The 17,120-nt window shown below is 40.9% G+C and overlaps 1 protein-coding gene across 3 annotated transcripts in view; it reads right to left on the bottom strand.

Moving 5' to 3' along the window:
- Nucleotides 1–3,835: 3,835 nt before the first annotated feature.
- CEPT1 (choline/ethanolamine phosphotransferase 1) overlaps nucleotides 3,836–17,120 on the bottom strand; it is a 269,974-nt gene continuing 256,689 nt past the window's right edge. For 2 of the 3 annotated variants that reach the window (XM_072137305.1, XM_072137306.1), the window contains one exon: nucleotides 3,836–8,005. In XM_072137305.1, the coding sequence (XP_071993406.1) occupies nucleotides 7,877–8,005 (129 nt within the window). In that variant the 3' untranslated portion in view covers nucleotides 3,836–7,876. Of the gene's footprint in view, nucleotides 8,006–14,094; nucleotides 14,347–17,120 lie in introns of those variants that run through there. The other variant, XM_072137304.1, reaches the window with a different exon arrangement.

The raw sequence follows: 17,120 nt of genomic DNA, 5'->3' as shown, positions 1-17,120 counted from the left end.
GTGGGGAGATAATGTGGTACAGTCTACGGTGGCCAACATGATAGGACATCATTTGTGTGCAGCAGATCTATTAATGGCACTGGAGAATGGCAAATTTAAGACAGGATCCCATTACCACACTTTCCATAATTCTTAATGTCTGGGCGAAGGTGAAACAACTGAGGGGAGTTCATGGGCTTACTGAGTATTTACCTTTATGGCATAATCCCTTTCTAAAAGAATTCCAAAATTTAGAGGGTACGGTCTTTTGGGAGAGAGTAGGTATAGTACGGGTGACTCAATTGGTATCTGAAGCCAATATTAAAACCTTCCAACAACTCCAGGAGGACGTCTCGTTGGGGAATAGAGACTTTTTTAGATATCTTCAGCTAAAACATGCTTTTGAGAAACAGTCCCAATCCGTATCTATGACACCTCAGAGAGACGCGCTAATGCTGAACACAGGGCCGCATCTGCCATGAGGCGAGATGAAAATCTCGCCTCAGGCGGCAGATTGCGGGTCCCTGTACCGGGCGGCGAAATTCGCCGCTCTAAAGTGGGCGATTCAGGCGTCCATTAACGCCCGAATCGCCCACCAGCTAAATAAATCGAGCCTGTCTCTTTAAGATACAGGCGCGATTAATATGCGGAGCGACGCAGCGCCTTTCCGGCTGCTGCGTTGCTCCGTTCTAATCAGTGACACAGACGTCATGACGTCACAACGCCTGTGTCACTGTGCGGAGCCGCGGCTCACAGGAGAGCCGCGTGAAGAACGGAGCCGCGTGCCGAGGGAGCAGCTGCCTGCAGGTATGATTTGATTATTTTTCATGCACTTTGATTAATTCTAATCTGGCTGATAAGGGGGAGTGGGGGCCATAATTGTCATATACTGTGTGTGGGGGGTGTATACGTTATACGTGGCCATACTTGTTTTATACTGTGGGGGGGAGGGGCTGTATACATTATATGGGGCCATAATTGTCATATACTGGTGGGTGCTGTATGCATTATATGTGGCCATACTTGTTTTATACTGTGTGGGGGGTATATATTATATGGGGCCATAATTGTCATATACTGGAGGGGGTGCTGTTTACATTATATGTGGCCATAATTGTTTTATACTGTGGGGGGGGGGGGTTGATATATTATATGGGGCCATAATTGTTTTATACTGGGGGGGGGGGGGTTGATATATTATATGGGGCCATAATTGTTTTATACTGTCGGGGGGGGGGGGGTGTTTGATATATTATATGGGGCCATAATTGTTTTATACTGTGGCTGTGGGGTGGGGGGGTGTGATATATTATATGGGGCCAGAATTGTTTTATACTGTGTGTGTGTGTGTGTGGGGGGTTATATATTTATATGGGGCCACATTTCAGCTGGGGGGTAAACAGTATATTACTAAGCTGGGGGGGCTGTATATGGGATTCAGTATATTACTAAGCTGGGAGGCTGTATATGGGGTACAGTATATTACTAAGCTGGGGGGATGTATATGGGATACAGTATATTACTAAGCTGGGGGGCTGTATATGGGGTACAGTATATTACTAAGCTGGGGGGCTGTATATGGGGTACAGTATATTACTAAGCTGGGGGCTGTATATGGGGTACAGTATATTACTAAGCTGGGGGGCTGTATATATGATATAGTATATTACTAAGCTGGGAGGAGGCTGTATATCAGGTACAGTATATTACTAAGCTGGGGGGATGTATATGGGATACAGTATATTACTAAGCTGGGGGGCTGTATATGGGATACAGTATATTACTAAGCTGGGGGGATGTATATGGGATACAGTATATTACTAAGCTGCGGGGCTGTATATGGGATACAGTATATTACTAAGCTGGGGGGCTGTATATGGGGTACAGTATATTACTAAGCTGGGGGGCTGTATATGGGATACAGTATATTACTAAGCTGGGGGACTGTATATGGGATATATATATTACTAAGCTGGGGGGCTGTATATAGGATACAGTATATTACTAAGCTGGGGGGATGTATATGGGATACAGTATATTACTGAGCGGGGGAACTGTATATGCGATACTGTATATTACTAAGCTGGGGGGGCTGTATATTAGATATATCTATATATTTACATTAATCAGGGTAGCACTGAATATAAAATCACATGTAACATAATAACAGGGTGGGATATATTAGTGATAGGATACAATAGATTACTTTGCATCATTTAAACCAAATGTTGGGGGGTCTGTATTAATAAATTGGGGGTGTTGTATATTGATTGGTGCTGTGTATGCTATAATTCCAGTAGAATATATATAATGAAGGGATGTTTTATATGTGTGGAGAGTGCGGTCAGTTGTGTTGTGAGGGGTATATACTTCATACTGTAAGTGACTGTGGTATTTTTAGGGATGCCGGGTGGAGATGCTGCACGGAGCTGAAGATATCTGGCCATGAATTCACCTGTGATGGATTGGAGAACCCGGAATAAAGTCCTCCTGATGGAAGAGATTGTCATCTATAAGGTACTAGATGCCACTAATGCCTCTCAGATCCTGTAGTCAGTCACACAGTGTCAGTGTGCTGTCTGTAGGATTGTTAATTGTTAGTAAAGTTTAAGGATTTACTTAACAGGGAGTGGGGGCAGCATTTTAATATTCGCCTCAGGCAGAAAATATGCTAGAATCGGCCCTGGCTGAACATAGCTAAAAATGATCATGCGGCTGGGCTTATTTCACTACTGTATCAACTACTGCTTTGTAAATGTTCTTGTAGGTTTTGTTATGAAAAAACTTAACAAAAAAGATCTGATTTTAGAAAAAGGGAACCTGATAGCAGAAATTCTGTTTAACAACATACTGTCAGTGGTTCCTTAGGACAAACACCTTCAAATTCATGTTTCTTTAATGGTCCAGTGTGGTGGCATGCTCTGAAAAATCAACTATGAAGTGAGAATGGAAATTGGTTGTATGAAGTTAAGGAGGAGGATAGTTTACCAATGAATTCTCCTCACCTTAGAATGTCCTCTTTACTCTATTTGATTGCTCTGCATCCATTGATAATAATTAACCATCTCTCAGCAGATGGGGCAGTCTAAAGCAGGGAAAGACAAACTTGCTAAACTCTCTGCCTTTGTGATTTTATACAATCAATAGAAATCTCACTTCAAAGCCCATTTTCTGCACAATGTCACAGCAGTGGCATGAAAGAAACACGGTGTGGGAGTTGTTTAGCTGCTTCACAACATACTTTTAATGGATTATTAGGTCAATTGCTGCTTACCGGTTCCCATAAAATAGGACAGAACCTGGTGACATGGTCCCTTTAAGATTACATTACTCAATTATGAAAACAGATATGTACACATTTATTTTAAGACTACTTTGCTATTAAGGACATATTATGTTTAAGAACTAGGCCAGATCCCTATAGATTCAAAGATAATGTATCAAAACATTTGGATGGACTATTATTAAGCCCCCTTGGTTATCAACACCATAATAGAAGATTGCTGGTAGCAGCACAGTCTGAGAAATTTAAGTCTCCAAAAGCTGGTTACATCCAAACTACTCTCAGGGCTACGGGACGCAATTGTAATTTATTTTACTAAATTATCATAAATAATGTTGTCACTCTGCCACTTTGTTCACAATCCCTGGCGGAAACTAGAGCGCATTTTCACAGATTACTGGGAAGGTGGTATTAATGTGCAGCACAGACCAGTGATTTCTTAGATGAAACTTAATTTTAAAACAAAACAAAAATGACAGCATTTATAGGTAGTGTTAGAAATCTCGTATTAAATATTAAATCTTTCCCATGTCCTTTAATATGTTCTTCCAAATATAGAAGGACTCAGGGTAATTATTATAAAAAGTTACGTTTATTGTCGTTGTCCAGGTTGTAGAATACAGAGAACTTGTGCAGATTATTAGTCACGTGTTACAGTCAGTCCATGAAATTATGTTCTGGTGAAGGCTTCATCATCTTGTGTTGGTCTTTCTTCCTCCATTCTTCATCTCCATCTTGTGTCCTTAAAACTCCTCCATATGTTGGCATGTGTGTGCGCGAGCTTGGTGTGTGTAAAATGCTAAAAGTGCCCATCCCCCTTGGACAGAGTCACTTTTGAAGAGTACAGTCCTATAGAGTTGCATTATGAACCAAACTCATCCATTGGCCTTGTTCATAACCATATATGGTAACATTCCTTTATGACCAGCTAACACAGAGACCATTATATGGTAAAGGATAACTAATGCCATGTGATAGCATGTGGTTGGGGGAAGGTTGCTTCCTTCCATAGGTTTTTAGGTATATGTCAAGAATGTACATACAACTCCAATGCTGCCCATGTATGGTCCTGATCTTTCACTCATGATTATTACACACTTACTCTCCATTTGTATTTTAATCCTCACATTTGTATCTCATTGACCATATTGTGTTTGATCAACTCTTGAGTATATTTTCACACCCAAATTAGAATATTGTAAATCAGTAATATTTAACAGTAGACTATCTGTAGTTGGACAATACAAAGCTTAGACAGTGTTGGGGATCTAGAAATCTGTGTAACCATACCATTGTGTTTGTGCTGCAGCAGGATTGTAAAATGCAATCATAATTTAAGGATTGTAGTTGGAAGTTAGGTGTACTGGTAGGGATATTAAGGCACAGCCCCACTACTATGAGTAAATATAGGAGGTTTGTGTTGAAATGGAACAGCAGCTACTTAGGTGGAGGACCTGTGCTTGTTCATTGAAGATCTCACAAACCAGTTCATCGTCCTGCTACTAACACACAAAGGTATGATTAACAGCTTTGCAAGGCTGCTACCAAACACTGTCTTCATATGCTTAACGATTCCCTTTGTGTATACACTGGATGTCCATTGGTATGGATACTTCTCTAAGGCGGTTCATCACTTCAGGAACAAAAGAAAGACAGTTTTTTAAAATTTTATTTAGACAGATTATAGCCTTTATTACACTCCCTGGATGGCTCTTATGAATCCCAAAAGTATCTCATATCAGGATACTACGGAAAGAACCTTACCTCCAATTTATAGGTCAGGCTACATAAACACAAATACAGTCTGCAGAAAATACTCTTAATAGTACATCATTTGAACATATAGCCTTACAATGGTTCTGTTTATTACTTCCAAGTACAACGGGGAACCATACAGAAAGGGTTCCTGAGAGAAACTATAAAAACCCATATTATTACCCTGCCAATGTCTCTCCTGGGGGCCTGGGTTATTATGGAGCAAGGCTCCTTTTAACATAGAAATCATTCTCTATCCTATATATCATAGGTCAGCTTCTGTAATATCCTGCAATCAGATAGCACAAAAAAATACAGTTTCTCTTTAAGAGAATAAAGAAACTGTAGCCCTGTGTCAAACCACTTAAAAGGGTAGTCTTATAGCAATTGACATTTAATTCAATTCATCTGCCATATATACACATTTCTTCAACTGGATGTTAATTTAAAAAAAAATGTACCTGTGTAAAGATAATTTCCCATAAATGTAGCCATATGGTCCCTTAGAAACAAGATGGTTGTCCATAGTTACGACCACCACTGCTGCTGGAGTGGTTTTACAAAGAAACAAATTGTTTTTGCATATGAAAAGTTTAGGAGTAACTGCATGTCCCACAACTGTCCAGTGACAATAAAAGCTGAATCCAGCTGGTCAGGCAGGGCTCAATAGAGCATGTGTGGCCACCACTATCAAAGAGTGGAGATGGTCTTATCCAAGGACAACTGTAGTTTGTTAGGGACATCATGGCTACATTTACGGGTCACTATCGTAACACAGGTACAATTTTTTTAAAATAACATTCAATTGGAAGAAATATATAGTTAAGGGCGATGAATTAAATTAAAGGGGTTTTCTCACAAAAGAAAATTCTCAATCCACTAGTGATGTTAACACAATAAAGATAATTTTAACCCCTTACTTTACAATTTTACTCAGTTTTATTGGTGTTTTTGGCTCTTATCACTACCTACGCTGCTCAATGCAAAACCCCAGGGTGTGGGCGGGGACTCACTAAGCAGACACATTATGATCCATATAGTTGGATTATCAGGGTACAGGTGTACATAAATTTTCATCTGGCTTCTGAACATTGTACTAACAGACTGACACATAGAAGGAGAGAAGAGACAGATCAGAGATCCATGGGATACCTATTACACAGAGGCATAAGAAGACAGAAAAAACAAGCGCTTCCTGGTGCAGGTAAATGAGGGAGAGTTCGCGTTTTAAAATAAAGTAAGGTGCTCACCTTTGGTGGTTGTGCAGCCGTGCACAACACCGTGAAATGCAAGTAGTGTGCTGTCGAGTCCATGCCGGCAGGGAAACCTCCGGAGGTTCGAAGATGTGTATTTCACCCTAGAACAGTGCTGGCGAACCTATGGCACTGGTGCCAGAGGTGGCACTCAGAGCCCTTTCTGTGGGCACTCAGGTCATCACCAGAGATGACTCCAGGTATCTTCCTGAAGTCCCAGACAGCCAAGGACTTGCTGTGCACAGAGGTATTTTAAAGTGACAGCTCTACCTGGGACTATTTTCTGCTTTATTGGTGTCCTCAGGGTGCTGGTATCAATGAAAACTGTGACAGAGAAGGGAGTATAAATCACAAATAGAATTTCTGTGTTGGCACTTTGCGATAAATAAGCGGGTCTTTGTTGTAGTTTGGGCACTCGGTCACTTCGCCATCACTGCCCTAGAAGAAAAGAGAAGAGGAGGACCCTTTTTTGGCGCAGCGCAGTTTAAAAATAAGGCATATACAAATGCTGTTTTAATTGTTAAATTAAAACTCCTTGTTAAAACAATAAACCAAAAGATACATAAATAATTTGTAAGACAACGGATTTTGTGTCAACCTATTGGACGCTTCTTCAGGTCTAGGGTTATTTTGGTTTATTGTTTTAACAAGGAATCTTAATTTAACAATAAAAACGGTATTTGTATATGCCTTATTTTTAAATTGTGTTGCGCCAGAAAAGGGTCCTCCTTGTTTTCTCCACACGGCCCGATAAGAATGAAGTCTTCTCTTCTTCTTGGGTGAAATACACATACACAGAGGCATGACAGACAGAGGCTGACAGACAGAGGCCGACAGTCTTTTACACTGCCATCTCTGCTATAACTCTGTTCTCACTGATATGTGCCTGCCTCCCTCTTCCCACGGATCACTTATCTCCTTGAAGTTTGTAGCTTCTCTCTGCTCAATATGTGCTGGCAGGAAGTGATTCAGTGAGTGTCGGTGAGCTCCATGTAGGCACTGGAGGGGGCGTGGCTACAGGCTCAGAGCAGAAAGACACAAAGCAATCCAAAATGGTGGCCGACCCTAAAGTCAGAAGTTACAGGGTCTTGTCTAGGGAAAATGAAATAGTGTACAGCAGGACTGATAAAGACCGGTTGGATTTATATCTGTGAAATGCTGTATTTTTGTTAATAACAGTGAATTAGAGAATGTATTATTTGGTTATCCTGAGTACATTTAAGAAACTTGTCTTCGTGGGAATACCCCTTTAATGACGAATTGCAAAACATTCAACATTCTCTGCTCTGCTACATGCATTCATGCCAGGTTACAGAGGATCCAGAGGGAAAAGCAACTGCGATTTACATTTCACATTGAATTGAAGTTATTCATTATAAATAAGGAGTTCCAATTAAAAAAAAAACAAACATTGGGTATTAAAAACTTCCAAATGATAAATTATTTTTGCCATGCCTGAATACTTTTAGAATTGTTATATTATTTTTCCAACATACTTTCAGCATGAAAAAAAATGACTATTGACAGGTTCCAGGATTGAAAATGCTGAAATTTGTTTTGGATTTGTCCTTTCTTGTTGTAATAAACATGCATTTAGACTAAAAATTTAGGATAGTTGGAGGTGGTTAGAATTTAAAGCATGTGTCTTTATTCTGAAGACTTCAATGTGAAGATGAGAAGCTATTTGATTGCAGACGCTTACACTGTAACGGATCAGGTCAAACAGCGAGAGTACCTGGAAGATAGATAAATAAATGCATTACAGTATATTTGACCTAGGAGAGCATTAGTATTCTGATTATAGGCCAGTAATTGATAATATCTTAGAGACAGGGTACCCAAACTCTCCCCTAAAAAAATCCCCACATATTCATTGCAAAGCGCCAACATGTCTATTGTCTTTAAAGAATAAGACAGTGACACAGTGACAGGGCTTTCAATGATACCTTCAATGATACCCAGAGACTCCCAATGATGTACAGTCATGGCCAAAAATTTTGAGAATGCCACAAATATTATAATTTCACATGATCTGTTACCCTCTGGTTTTAATGTGTGTTTGTCAGATGTTTTTATCACATACAGAAATACAAGTGCAATCTTATTATGAGTAACAAAAGCTTTTATCGACAGAATGAGTTGATGCAGCAAGTCAATATTTGCAGTGTTGACCCTTCATCAGGACCTCTGCAATTCTCCCTGGCAGCTCTCAATCAACTTCTGGAACTAATCCTCACTGATTGAAGTCCATTCTTGCACAATCAATGCTTGCATTTTGACAAAATTTGTTGGTTTTTGTTTGTTCACCCGTCTTTTGATGATTTACCACAAGTTCTCGATGGGATTAAGATCTGGGGAGTTTCCAGACCATGGACCCAAAATCTCTATGTTTTGTTCCCATTTAGCCATTTAGTTATCACCTTTGCTTTATGGCAAGGTGCTCCATCATGCTGGAAAAGACATTGTTGATCACCAAACTGCTCTTGGACGGTTGGTTGAAGTTGCTCTTGGAGGACATTCTGGTACCATTCTTTATTCATGGATGTGTTTTTAGGCAAGACTGTGAGAGAGCCGATTCCCTTGGCTGAGAAGCAACCCCACACATCAATGGTTGCAGGATGCTTTACAGTTGGCATGAGACCAGACTGGTGGTATCGCTCACCTTGTCTTCTCCAAACAAGCTGTTTTCCAGATGTTCCGAACAATTTGAAAGGGGATTCATCAGAGAAAATGACATAACCTCAGTCCTCAGTAGTCCACTCCCTGTACCTTTTGCAGAATATCCGTCTGCCCCTAATATTTTTTTCTGGAGACAAGTGGCTTATTTGCTGCCCTTCTTGACACCAGGCCTTGCTCCAAGAGTCTCCGCCTCACAGTGCGTGCAGATGCACTCACACCTGCCTGCTGCCATTCCTGAGCAAGCTCTGCACTGCTGGTAGCCCGATCCCGAAGCTGAAACACCTTTAAGAGACGGTCCTGGCACTTGCTGGTCCTTCTTGGGCGCCCTGGAGCCTTTTTGGCAACAATGGAACCTCTCTCCTTGAATTCTCTGATGATGCAATAAATTGTTGACGGAGGTGCAATGTTTCTAGCAGCGATACTCTTCCCTGTTAGGCCAGTTTTGTGCAGTGCATTGATGACTGCACGTATTTCTTTAGAGATAACCATGGTTAACAGAAGAGAAACAAGGATGCCAAGCACCAGCCTCCTTTTAAAGTGTCCAGTGGTGTGATTTTTATTTAATCATGACAGATTGATCTCCAGCCCTGTCCTCATCAACACCCACACCTGTGTTAATGGAGCAATCACTGAAACGATGTTAGCTGCTCCTTTTAAGGCATGCCTGCAATGAAATTGAATTGTGTTTTGGGGGAAAAAGTTCATTTTCTAGGCAAATATTGACTTTGCAATTAATTGCTGTTAAGCTGATCACTCTTTATAACATTCTGGAGTATATGCAAATTGCCATTATAAAACCTGATGCAGTAGACTTTGTAAAAATTTACATATGTATCATTCTCAAAACTTTTGGCCATGACTGTAGCTCTTTAAAATATTGGTGAACTTGGCACCTACTGGGGCTGCAGGAGGATGTCTCAAGTCACTCAGTAGCTGGCCAACTTAGTGCTAGATTTGTTTTGATACCAGTATGTGAATTATATAGTATACTATATAGCAGTGGTGGTGAACCTATGGCACGGGTGCCAGAGGTGGCACTCGGAGCCCTCTCCATGGGCACCCGAGCCATAACTCCACCGCAGACTTCGCCAGAGAGGACTCAAGGCCTCTTGCAGTTCCAGGCAGCCCAGGACCCTAGAAGGAAGCTACAATGATAATCAAAGCTTTTTCTCTTTCTTTTTACTGTATTGGTGTCCTCAGGTGCCTATACAATCTAAATATGTGGCAGATCAGGGAGTTGTTTAAATTGTCGCATTAGCACTTTGCGAAAAATATGTGGGTTTTGGATGTAGTTTGGGCACTCGGCGTCAAAAAGGTTTGCCATCACTGCTATATAGTATAGTAATAATAATAAATATTCTTTATATAGCGCACACAGATTACGCAGTGCTGCACAAAGTATGTCAAATCAGTCCCTGTCCCCATGGGGCTCATAATCTAAACAACCTATGTTTTGGAGTGTAGAAGGAAACCCACGCAAACACGGAGAGAACATACAAACTCTTTGCAGATGTTGACCTGGGTGGGATTCGAACTCAGCCCTATATACCACAAAACAATGTGCAATTTTTGCCATACTGTACTGCATAGGCTACAGTTGTTATGACAAAATAAAATTCATCATTTATTTTGTATCATATACATTTTTATTAAATTTAAATTACACTTCACGTTTTTTGTAATGTGAGGGGGCAGGATATTAGGTAATTTACCAATATACAGGGTGGGACATTTATATGGATACACCTAAAAAAATGGGAATAGTTGGTGATATCAACTTCCTGTGTGTGGCACATTAGGATAAGGGAGAGAGAAAACTTTTCATGATGGGTGTTGACCATGGCGGCCATTTGAAGCCAGCCATTTTGGATCCAACTTTATTTTTTCCAATGGAAGAGGGTCACATTAAACTTATGTGAGAATTTCACAAGAAAAACAATGGTGTATTTGGTTTAAAAGCAACTCTATTCTTTCGTTATTTACACGTTTCTCTTTATTAACACGCAAGGAGCGGGTAGAAATTTTGTGCCCACAGTACCCAGGTCATTGCAGCAGATTTCAATGTAAGACACCCAATCTCCCATGTTACAGTCAGCAAACTGATTGCCAAATTTTATGAAAATAAGTGTTGGATGTGCTAAAAGGCAAAATTAAGAGGCAAAGTAACAGTGTTTCTACATGTAGACAGTTGGTCTCTCTTAGATTTGAGCTGAATAACCTCCTTGCTTATTCAGCAACAGAGATAATCACGAACTGGTGTCAAATCTGTTGAATTTGCTAAAATGTGATCGCAAGAAAAATGTCATAAATTAAGAAACCTCAGTGACTGTCCTAGCTTCATTTCAACAAGAGCCCACAGCGTAGCACTCGCCGCATGTCACTGGAGAGTGGCAGAAGAGTAAATGAATCAAGAAATACCTTTTTGAGGCCCAAGTCACAAGCCTCTCACCCAGCCAAACCAGTTCCCCACGCTATACGAAGGAGAAACAATCAGCTTGAAACAGTGCTGTCTACAGTTGGGAGTCTGTTCCTTCTGAAATAGATATACTGGTTTGGTTTTAATCCCGCATCATGTAATAAGGCCTCTTGCAGGTCATGGTTGATGTCAAGGGAGCGGCCTTACAAGGTAGCTAAAAGAGGCGTGGTCTTCCTTATATTTGAATGTATTTGATGGTGAGCTTTCAAGTATACTAGTTCTCTTCGTCAGACATGATGTTATGCATGAAACAAAAAATTCACAGCATTTTGATGTATGGCAACAAAAACCTGTGAGGCATGGCAAGAGAGCCCTGGCTCTTATCTGCTTGTGGCCTACAGGAGAGGTGTAAAGACACCTCCTGGAGCCAAGGTCTGAATTTCTCCAGTTGGTCAAAAGTGACCAAAAATCAAATAAGTAAAGCAGCAGCCATCAACAGAGACCATTTATTCACATATAAGGCCAGAGCACACCTAGTAGTCACCTACAGCCCACAACTGGAGATCATACGTCATATTGCCAAGGAACTCCAACCGATTCTCCATAAAGATATAAGACTAAAAGAAATATTCCCAGTCCCTCCTCTCCTGTCCTTCTGGCAACCACCAAACCTGAAACAACTTGTCAAGCAGACGTTTTCCTGCAGGTCTTCTAATGTGATCTACTTTATTATGTGTCAACAGTGTCCAACCATAAGCTTTTATGTTGAGGAAACATGCCAGAGACTCCATCAGCGCATGAACTCGCACCGATCTGATATTAAAAATTAAAGAAAAGATCTCCCAGTAGCTGCATATTTCTCCAGAGAGGACTACACTATGGAAGATTTGCAGATTACGATTTTAATGGGACATTTGAAGACACAGAGGGAAAGGAAAGAATGGAAGTATAAATGAATGCAGAGATTCCACACCTTAAAAAGTGGTCTTAACATCCATGCCAGCCTCATGACCCCTTATCTCTATCCTGAAGGCCACAAGCAGATAAGGACCAGGGCTGTCCAGTAATGCCTCACAGGTTTTTAGTTTGCTTATTGCCATCCTGTCGTAAATAAGATGTCCCTGTACCAATTTGTTGTTTTATTTAATATCCTTTGATGATCAGTGCCTAGTGTGTATAAAATGCTGTGAATTTTCTGTATCATGCATAACATCATGTCTGACGAAGAGAACTAGTATTCTCGAAAACTCACTGTCAAATACTCCATTCACCTCAAAAAGGTACCACCTGATTTCTTCACTCTTCTTCTGCTCTCCATGGCAAACACAGTACAAATCTACACTACTAGCAACTGGAGAGTGGCATCAGTCGAACATGCCTGCAGCGGATATTAGCTACTCACAAATGGCACCATTAAAAAATCCAGCTCTGTCCACTGAATTTGCAGAATAGGCAAAACAAAAAATGTAACAGGACCCTCAGTTTACACAGAACATTATGTTTAGTAATGAGGTTAACTTCTTACAAGACTGGTATGGTGTGGTATATGAGGTATAAAGATAGCGGGGCCATTCTTCATCTATGGAAACCTCATTGCCACTGGATATCTGGAATTGCTACATGATGAAGTGTTGTTGCCCTCTTTTTTTTAATAAAGTTTTTACTTGGTTTTTTGTTTTTCACAAAAAGAATACCATACAACAAAGGTGGGGACACATTGTCCCCTTCAACATTGAAAACAAAACATAACATAGTTACAAAAGTTTTAACATGGTGCTGAGCCTTACATGCAGATGGTACAAAAGGTTTACAGGGCAGAGCAGAATACAAAGAATAGGGCATGTTGTATACTAAGCCCGTCTCAACTCATTACACTCTCAAATGAGCCCAGGTTGCCCTTTCAGGTTCTCCAAAAGGTAAAGGGAGTTGCATCAGTGCTGTGATTTCTCTTGTATTTAAATAAACAACCAATTTCCTCCATCTACTGAAGAATTTTTCTTCGCATTTTTGCTCCGTTCAGTCTCTAGTCTTTCTATAAGCAATAGGTGTTTCATCTGTTCTATAATATCAACATATTATGGATGAAGCGCAGGCTCCAACCACATTCTTAATATGCATCAGATGGTCAAAAGACTCATGACATTAAAAAGCTGGGGAATAAACTGGGGTTGTTGCTTGGAGCAGTCTTCTGATTCTTCAAAATACAAAGTACATCTGGGCACGCCCATAATCCATGAAATAAATCAGTTGCATTTTACTGACATTTAGGGCAGGATGTTTTGCTATCTGGTCTTGAGGGGGAGGGTGGGAGATTACAGGCATATATTGCCCTACGAAGTATACGGAAATGTGCGTCCCTCCATGTTTCATTCAACACTATTTTCCTAACTATTTGCCAACCCTTCACTACCTTTTCCCCTATATCTGTGGTTGGGATATGGCTAGACCAGGATTCAGATGCTGTAGCTTCAAACTTTTCAGTCATCTTATTTCGTAGCCACATATAATAAGAGGATATGTTAGGACACGTTGGGCCCCCTTGTATTTCAAAATCAAATCCCTCACCTGGGCCCAAAGCGGTAGGTGTTTTGAAACTGTAAAATACAGACCAAACCTTTTTCTTAGGATTCTCCAGGTTGCTAAAGTATCTTTACATATGACTAAACTTTTAAGGTCGCGCGGCACCTGCGGCAATGGTGAGTGTAGTAGCGCTGTTGGATTGTAAGGGGAACAGAATGCTTCTTCTAACTCAAAGTCGGAATAGGTCTTATGGTCTTATTCTTACGAACAATATGCAGCAAAGACTTACCGGCTATGGAGAGGGCTCGGCTAGGGAAGGGGTTAAATAGGCATTCATTACATAGAACTTTAGGATATATCTCAGGTAGCATAATGTTACACACAATGCATCTTTTGTATTTAGATGAAGACCTTTCTTTACTCTTTTTTTTCTCCTTCTCTTTAGGCTTAGGATACGTATCCTAAGGTAGAGAGGAGAAACTAGTAACTAGAACTAATAGTTATTAACTAGGCTATAGTACATAAGCAATATCATAGCAGGGATTATATATTACTCACGGCACCCAGGGTCAGGGGAGAGGAAACAGAGTCATCCACCACAAATGGGAGAGAAAACGCACAGCTTCCAGAGAGAAAAAGTCTGGATCAGAACCTGAGCCCTACATTGATGGCATGGCATGAGCAGAGCATATCCTGGCTTCTATTCTTACAACTTGATCTGCAGTTTGCCAGCTGCGCAACAAGACTGCCCCGAGTGGTGTCCGATGTCATTTCCGGTACCTTACGCAAACTAACTACGCATTCGCGAGAATGGTGGCACTAGGTTGCGCACACAACTCGAGCCAAGAAATAAGCTGGCACAGAGGAGACGCATTCAGGCAGCACTCGGAGACCAGGAGGATGCCATTCCGAAAGGTAAGTGTTGAATAATGCTCCCTTTGGTTTGAGCACAAGGTCACAGGAGGAGTGGAGCCAGGACAAATCCTGGGGTGTAGGGAAACAGAATCCAGGAAGGGAGATCAACTGATCGAGGAAGCCACATATTGGAGAGAATACACAAACTGTTCCCCCCAAGAGGAAGACGCAGTCACAACCTCTGGCCCTAGGTAGGGCAGGAAGACACTGGCGTGAGACCTTATGGAAGGTGCTTTTATCCTTTCTTCGCAACTATCAGAACCTACAAAAGGTACAACCTCCAGGTGCCATCATGGGGGACATTATGGAAAATATACATTCTACCATATATTCCCAACCTTGTGACTTTTGAGTGAAACCTACCCTTATAATTTTCATCTAGAGGTATAATGGGAATTTCAACCCCTTCCCGACTTGCGTCGTACCAGTACAGCACAAGCCGGGTCCCGGTGCATGGAGAGGGCTCGCGGGCCGAGCCCTCTCCACAGCCGGTAAGTCTTTGCTGCATACTGCGCAAAGGCTTACTGGTAACACCCGAGATTGGTGCTAGAACCGATCGTGGGTGTTTCCCAACGATCGCTGCCAGCAATGGACCGGTGGCTTCATGGGCGCCGCCATCTAGTCGCGGATCTTCGCTCCTCATGACGTCTTCGGGGAGCGGCGATCCGATGCCATGGTAGCCTTGGGTTTTTTCAAATCTGCTCTGTGTTACTATGCTTTAACATATCCATTTTGAGACTGTTTTCTTGTCACACATTGTACTTCAAATTAGTGGAAATATTTGGATGATATCTTATGGCATCATATCGTTTAATTTGGTGAAAAATGTAGAAAATTCTCAATTTTAAAGGTTCTAAATGCTTTGCTTTTTAGGAGGATAGTCATAGCACCCAAATAACTAACATTTTCTGAATGTCTGTTTTATGTTGGTATGGCTTTTAATGCATTCTTTAATTTTTCTAGATTGTTATAGGGCTTAGAACTATGGGTGCAATTTTTCTCATTTTTATAAAAATCACCAAAACCTATATTTACATGCACCTGCTCAAGTTTCAAGTGACTTTTGAGAGGCATAGTGATGGTAAAGCCATATAAATAACCCCATTATAGAGACTACAGTTTGTTTGTTACAGGGGTGAAAACAAAATGGAGGTGGAAATGACAATTTGTACATTTTTTTGGACAATACATTCATTTTCTATTGCAGACATATGGGACCTATTGGTTAAGGGATGAGATCCACTTTACTGGTACATCATTTAGGGGGGGGTTCAATAGCTAATTGATGAGATGTTATTAACTCTTTCTTGGTGGGGATAAGAAAATCATTAATTCTGGTTCGGCGTTTTTAGTTTTTTTTCTTTGCAGGCAGTTCACTGTACCATAAAAATAGTATGTTAGCTTTATAGGTCACTCCGATTACAGCCATACCCCATTTATATAGCTTTTTTATGGTGGACTTGTTCTGCAGAATATACAACTCGATTGTTGAGAAATTTGCTTGTTTTTTTTACCGTCATGTTCTAAGAGGCATATATTTTTGTATACAGAGCTTTTTAGGGCTTATTGTTGCGGGACAAGCTGTACTTTTTATTGGTAATTTCTCGGGGTTAACGTTAGTTTTTTATCACTTCTATATTATTTTGTTGGTTTTTTTACAATTTTTTACAGGTTTAGTAACAATTTTATTTTATTCTACGGGTTGTTACGCAGTGATAACCAATATGTAATGTTTTCACTACAGGCGGTCCCCTACTTAAGAACACTAGACTAACATACGACCCCTAGTTACAAACGGACCTCTGGATATTGGTAATTTATTGTGCTTTAGTCCTAGGCTACAATGATCAGCTGTAACAGTTATCAAATGTGTCTGTAATGAAGAGTTATTGTTAATCCTGGTTCTTATGACAACCCAACATTTTTAAAATCCAATTGTCACAGAGACCAAAAAAGTTCTGGCTGGGATTACAATGATAAAATATACAGTTCCAACTTACATACAAATTCAACTTAAAGGGGTTATCCGGGTTTAAAAAATTTCTTATGGCCGGGCTGGGGAGGGCTATTTAAACACAATAAACATGTACTTACCTCCTCTGGTGCTGCCGATGTCCCGCGCCGCGGCCGGTCTTCTCTGTGCGCCGGTTTCATTACAAGTGCGCACAGAGAGCTTCCGGCCGGCCGCTTACAACGCTGAGAGATAGGGACGGATGGGAGGAGCCGTCCACATCGCGGACCGTAAGCTCCCTGTGCGCAGGACATCAGCGGAGCCGGAGGAGGTAAGTCCATGTTTATTATGTTTAACTAGCCCTCCCCA

The sequence above is a fragment of the Engystomops pustulosus genome, chromosome 2 (genome assembly GCF_040894005.1).
Source record: "Engystomops pustulosus chromosome 2, aEngPut4.maternal, whole genome shotgun sequence".
Taxonomy (NCBI): Eukaryota; Metazoa; Chordata; class Amphibia; order Anura; family Leptodactylidae; genus Engystomops; species Engystomops pustulosus.
Note: the sequence above shows the minus strand (reverse complement) of the source record. Positions and strands in the feature narration are given on the sequence as shown.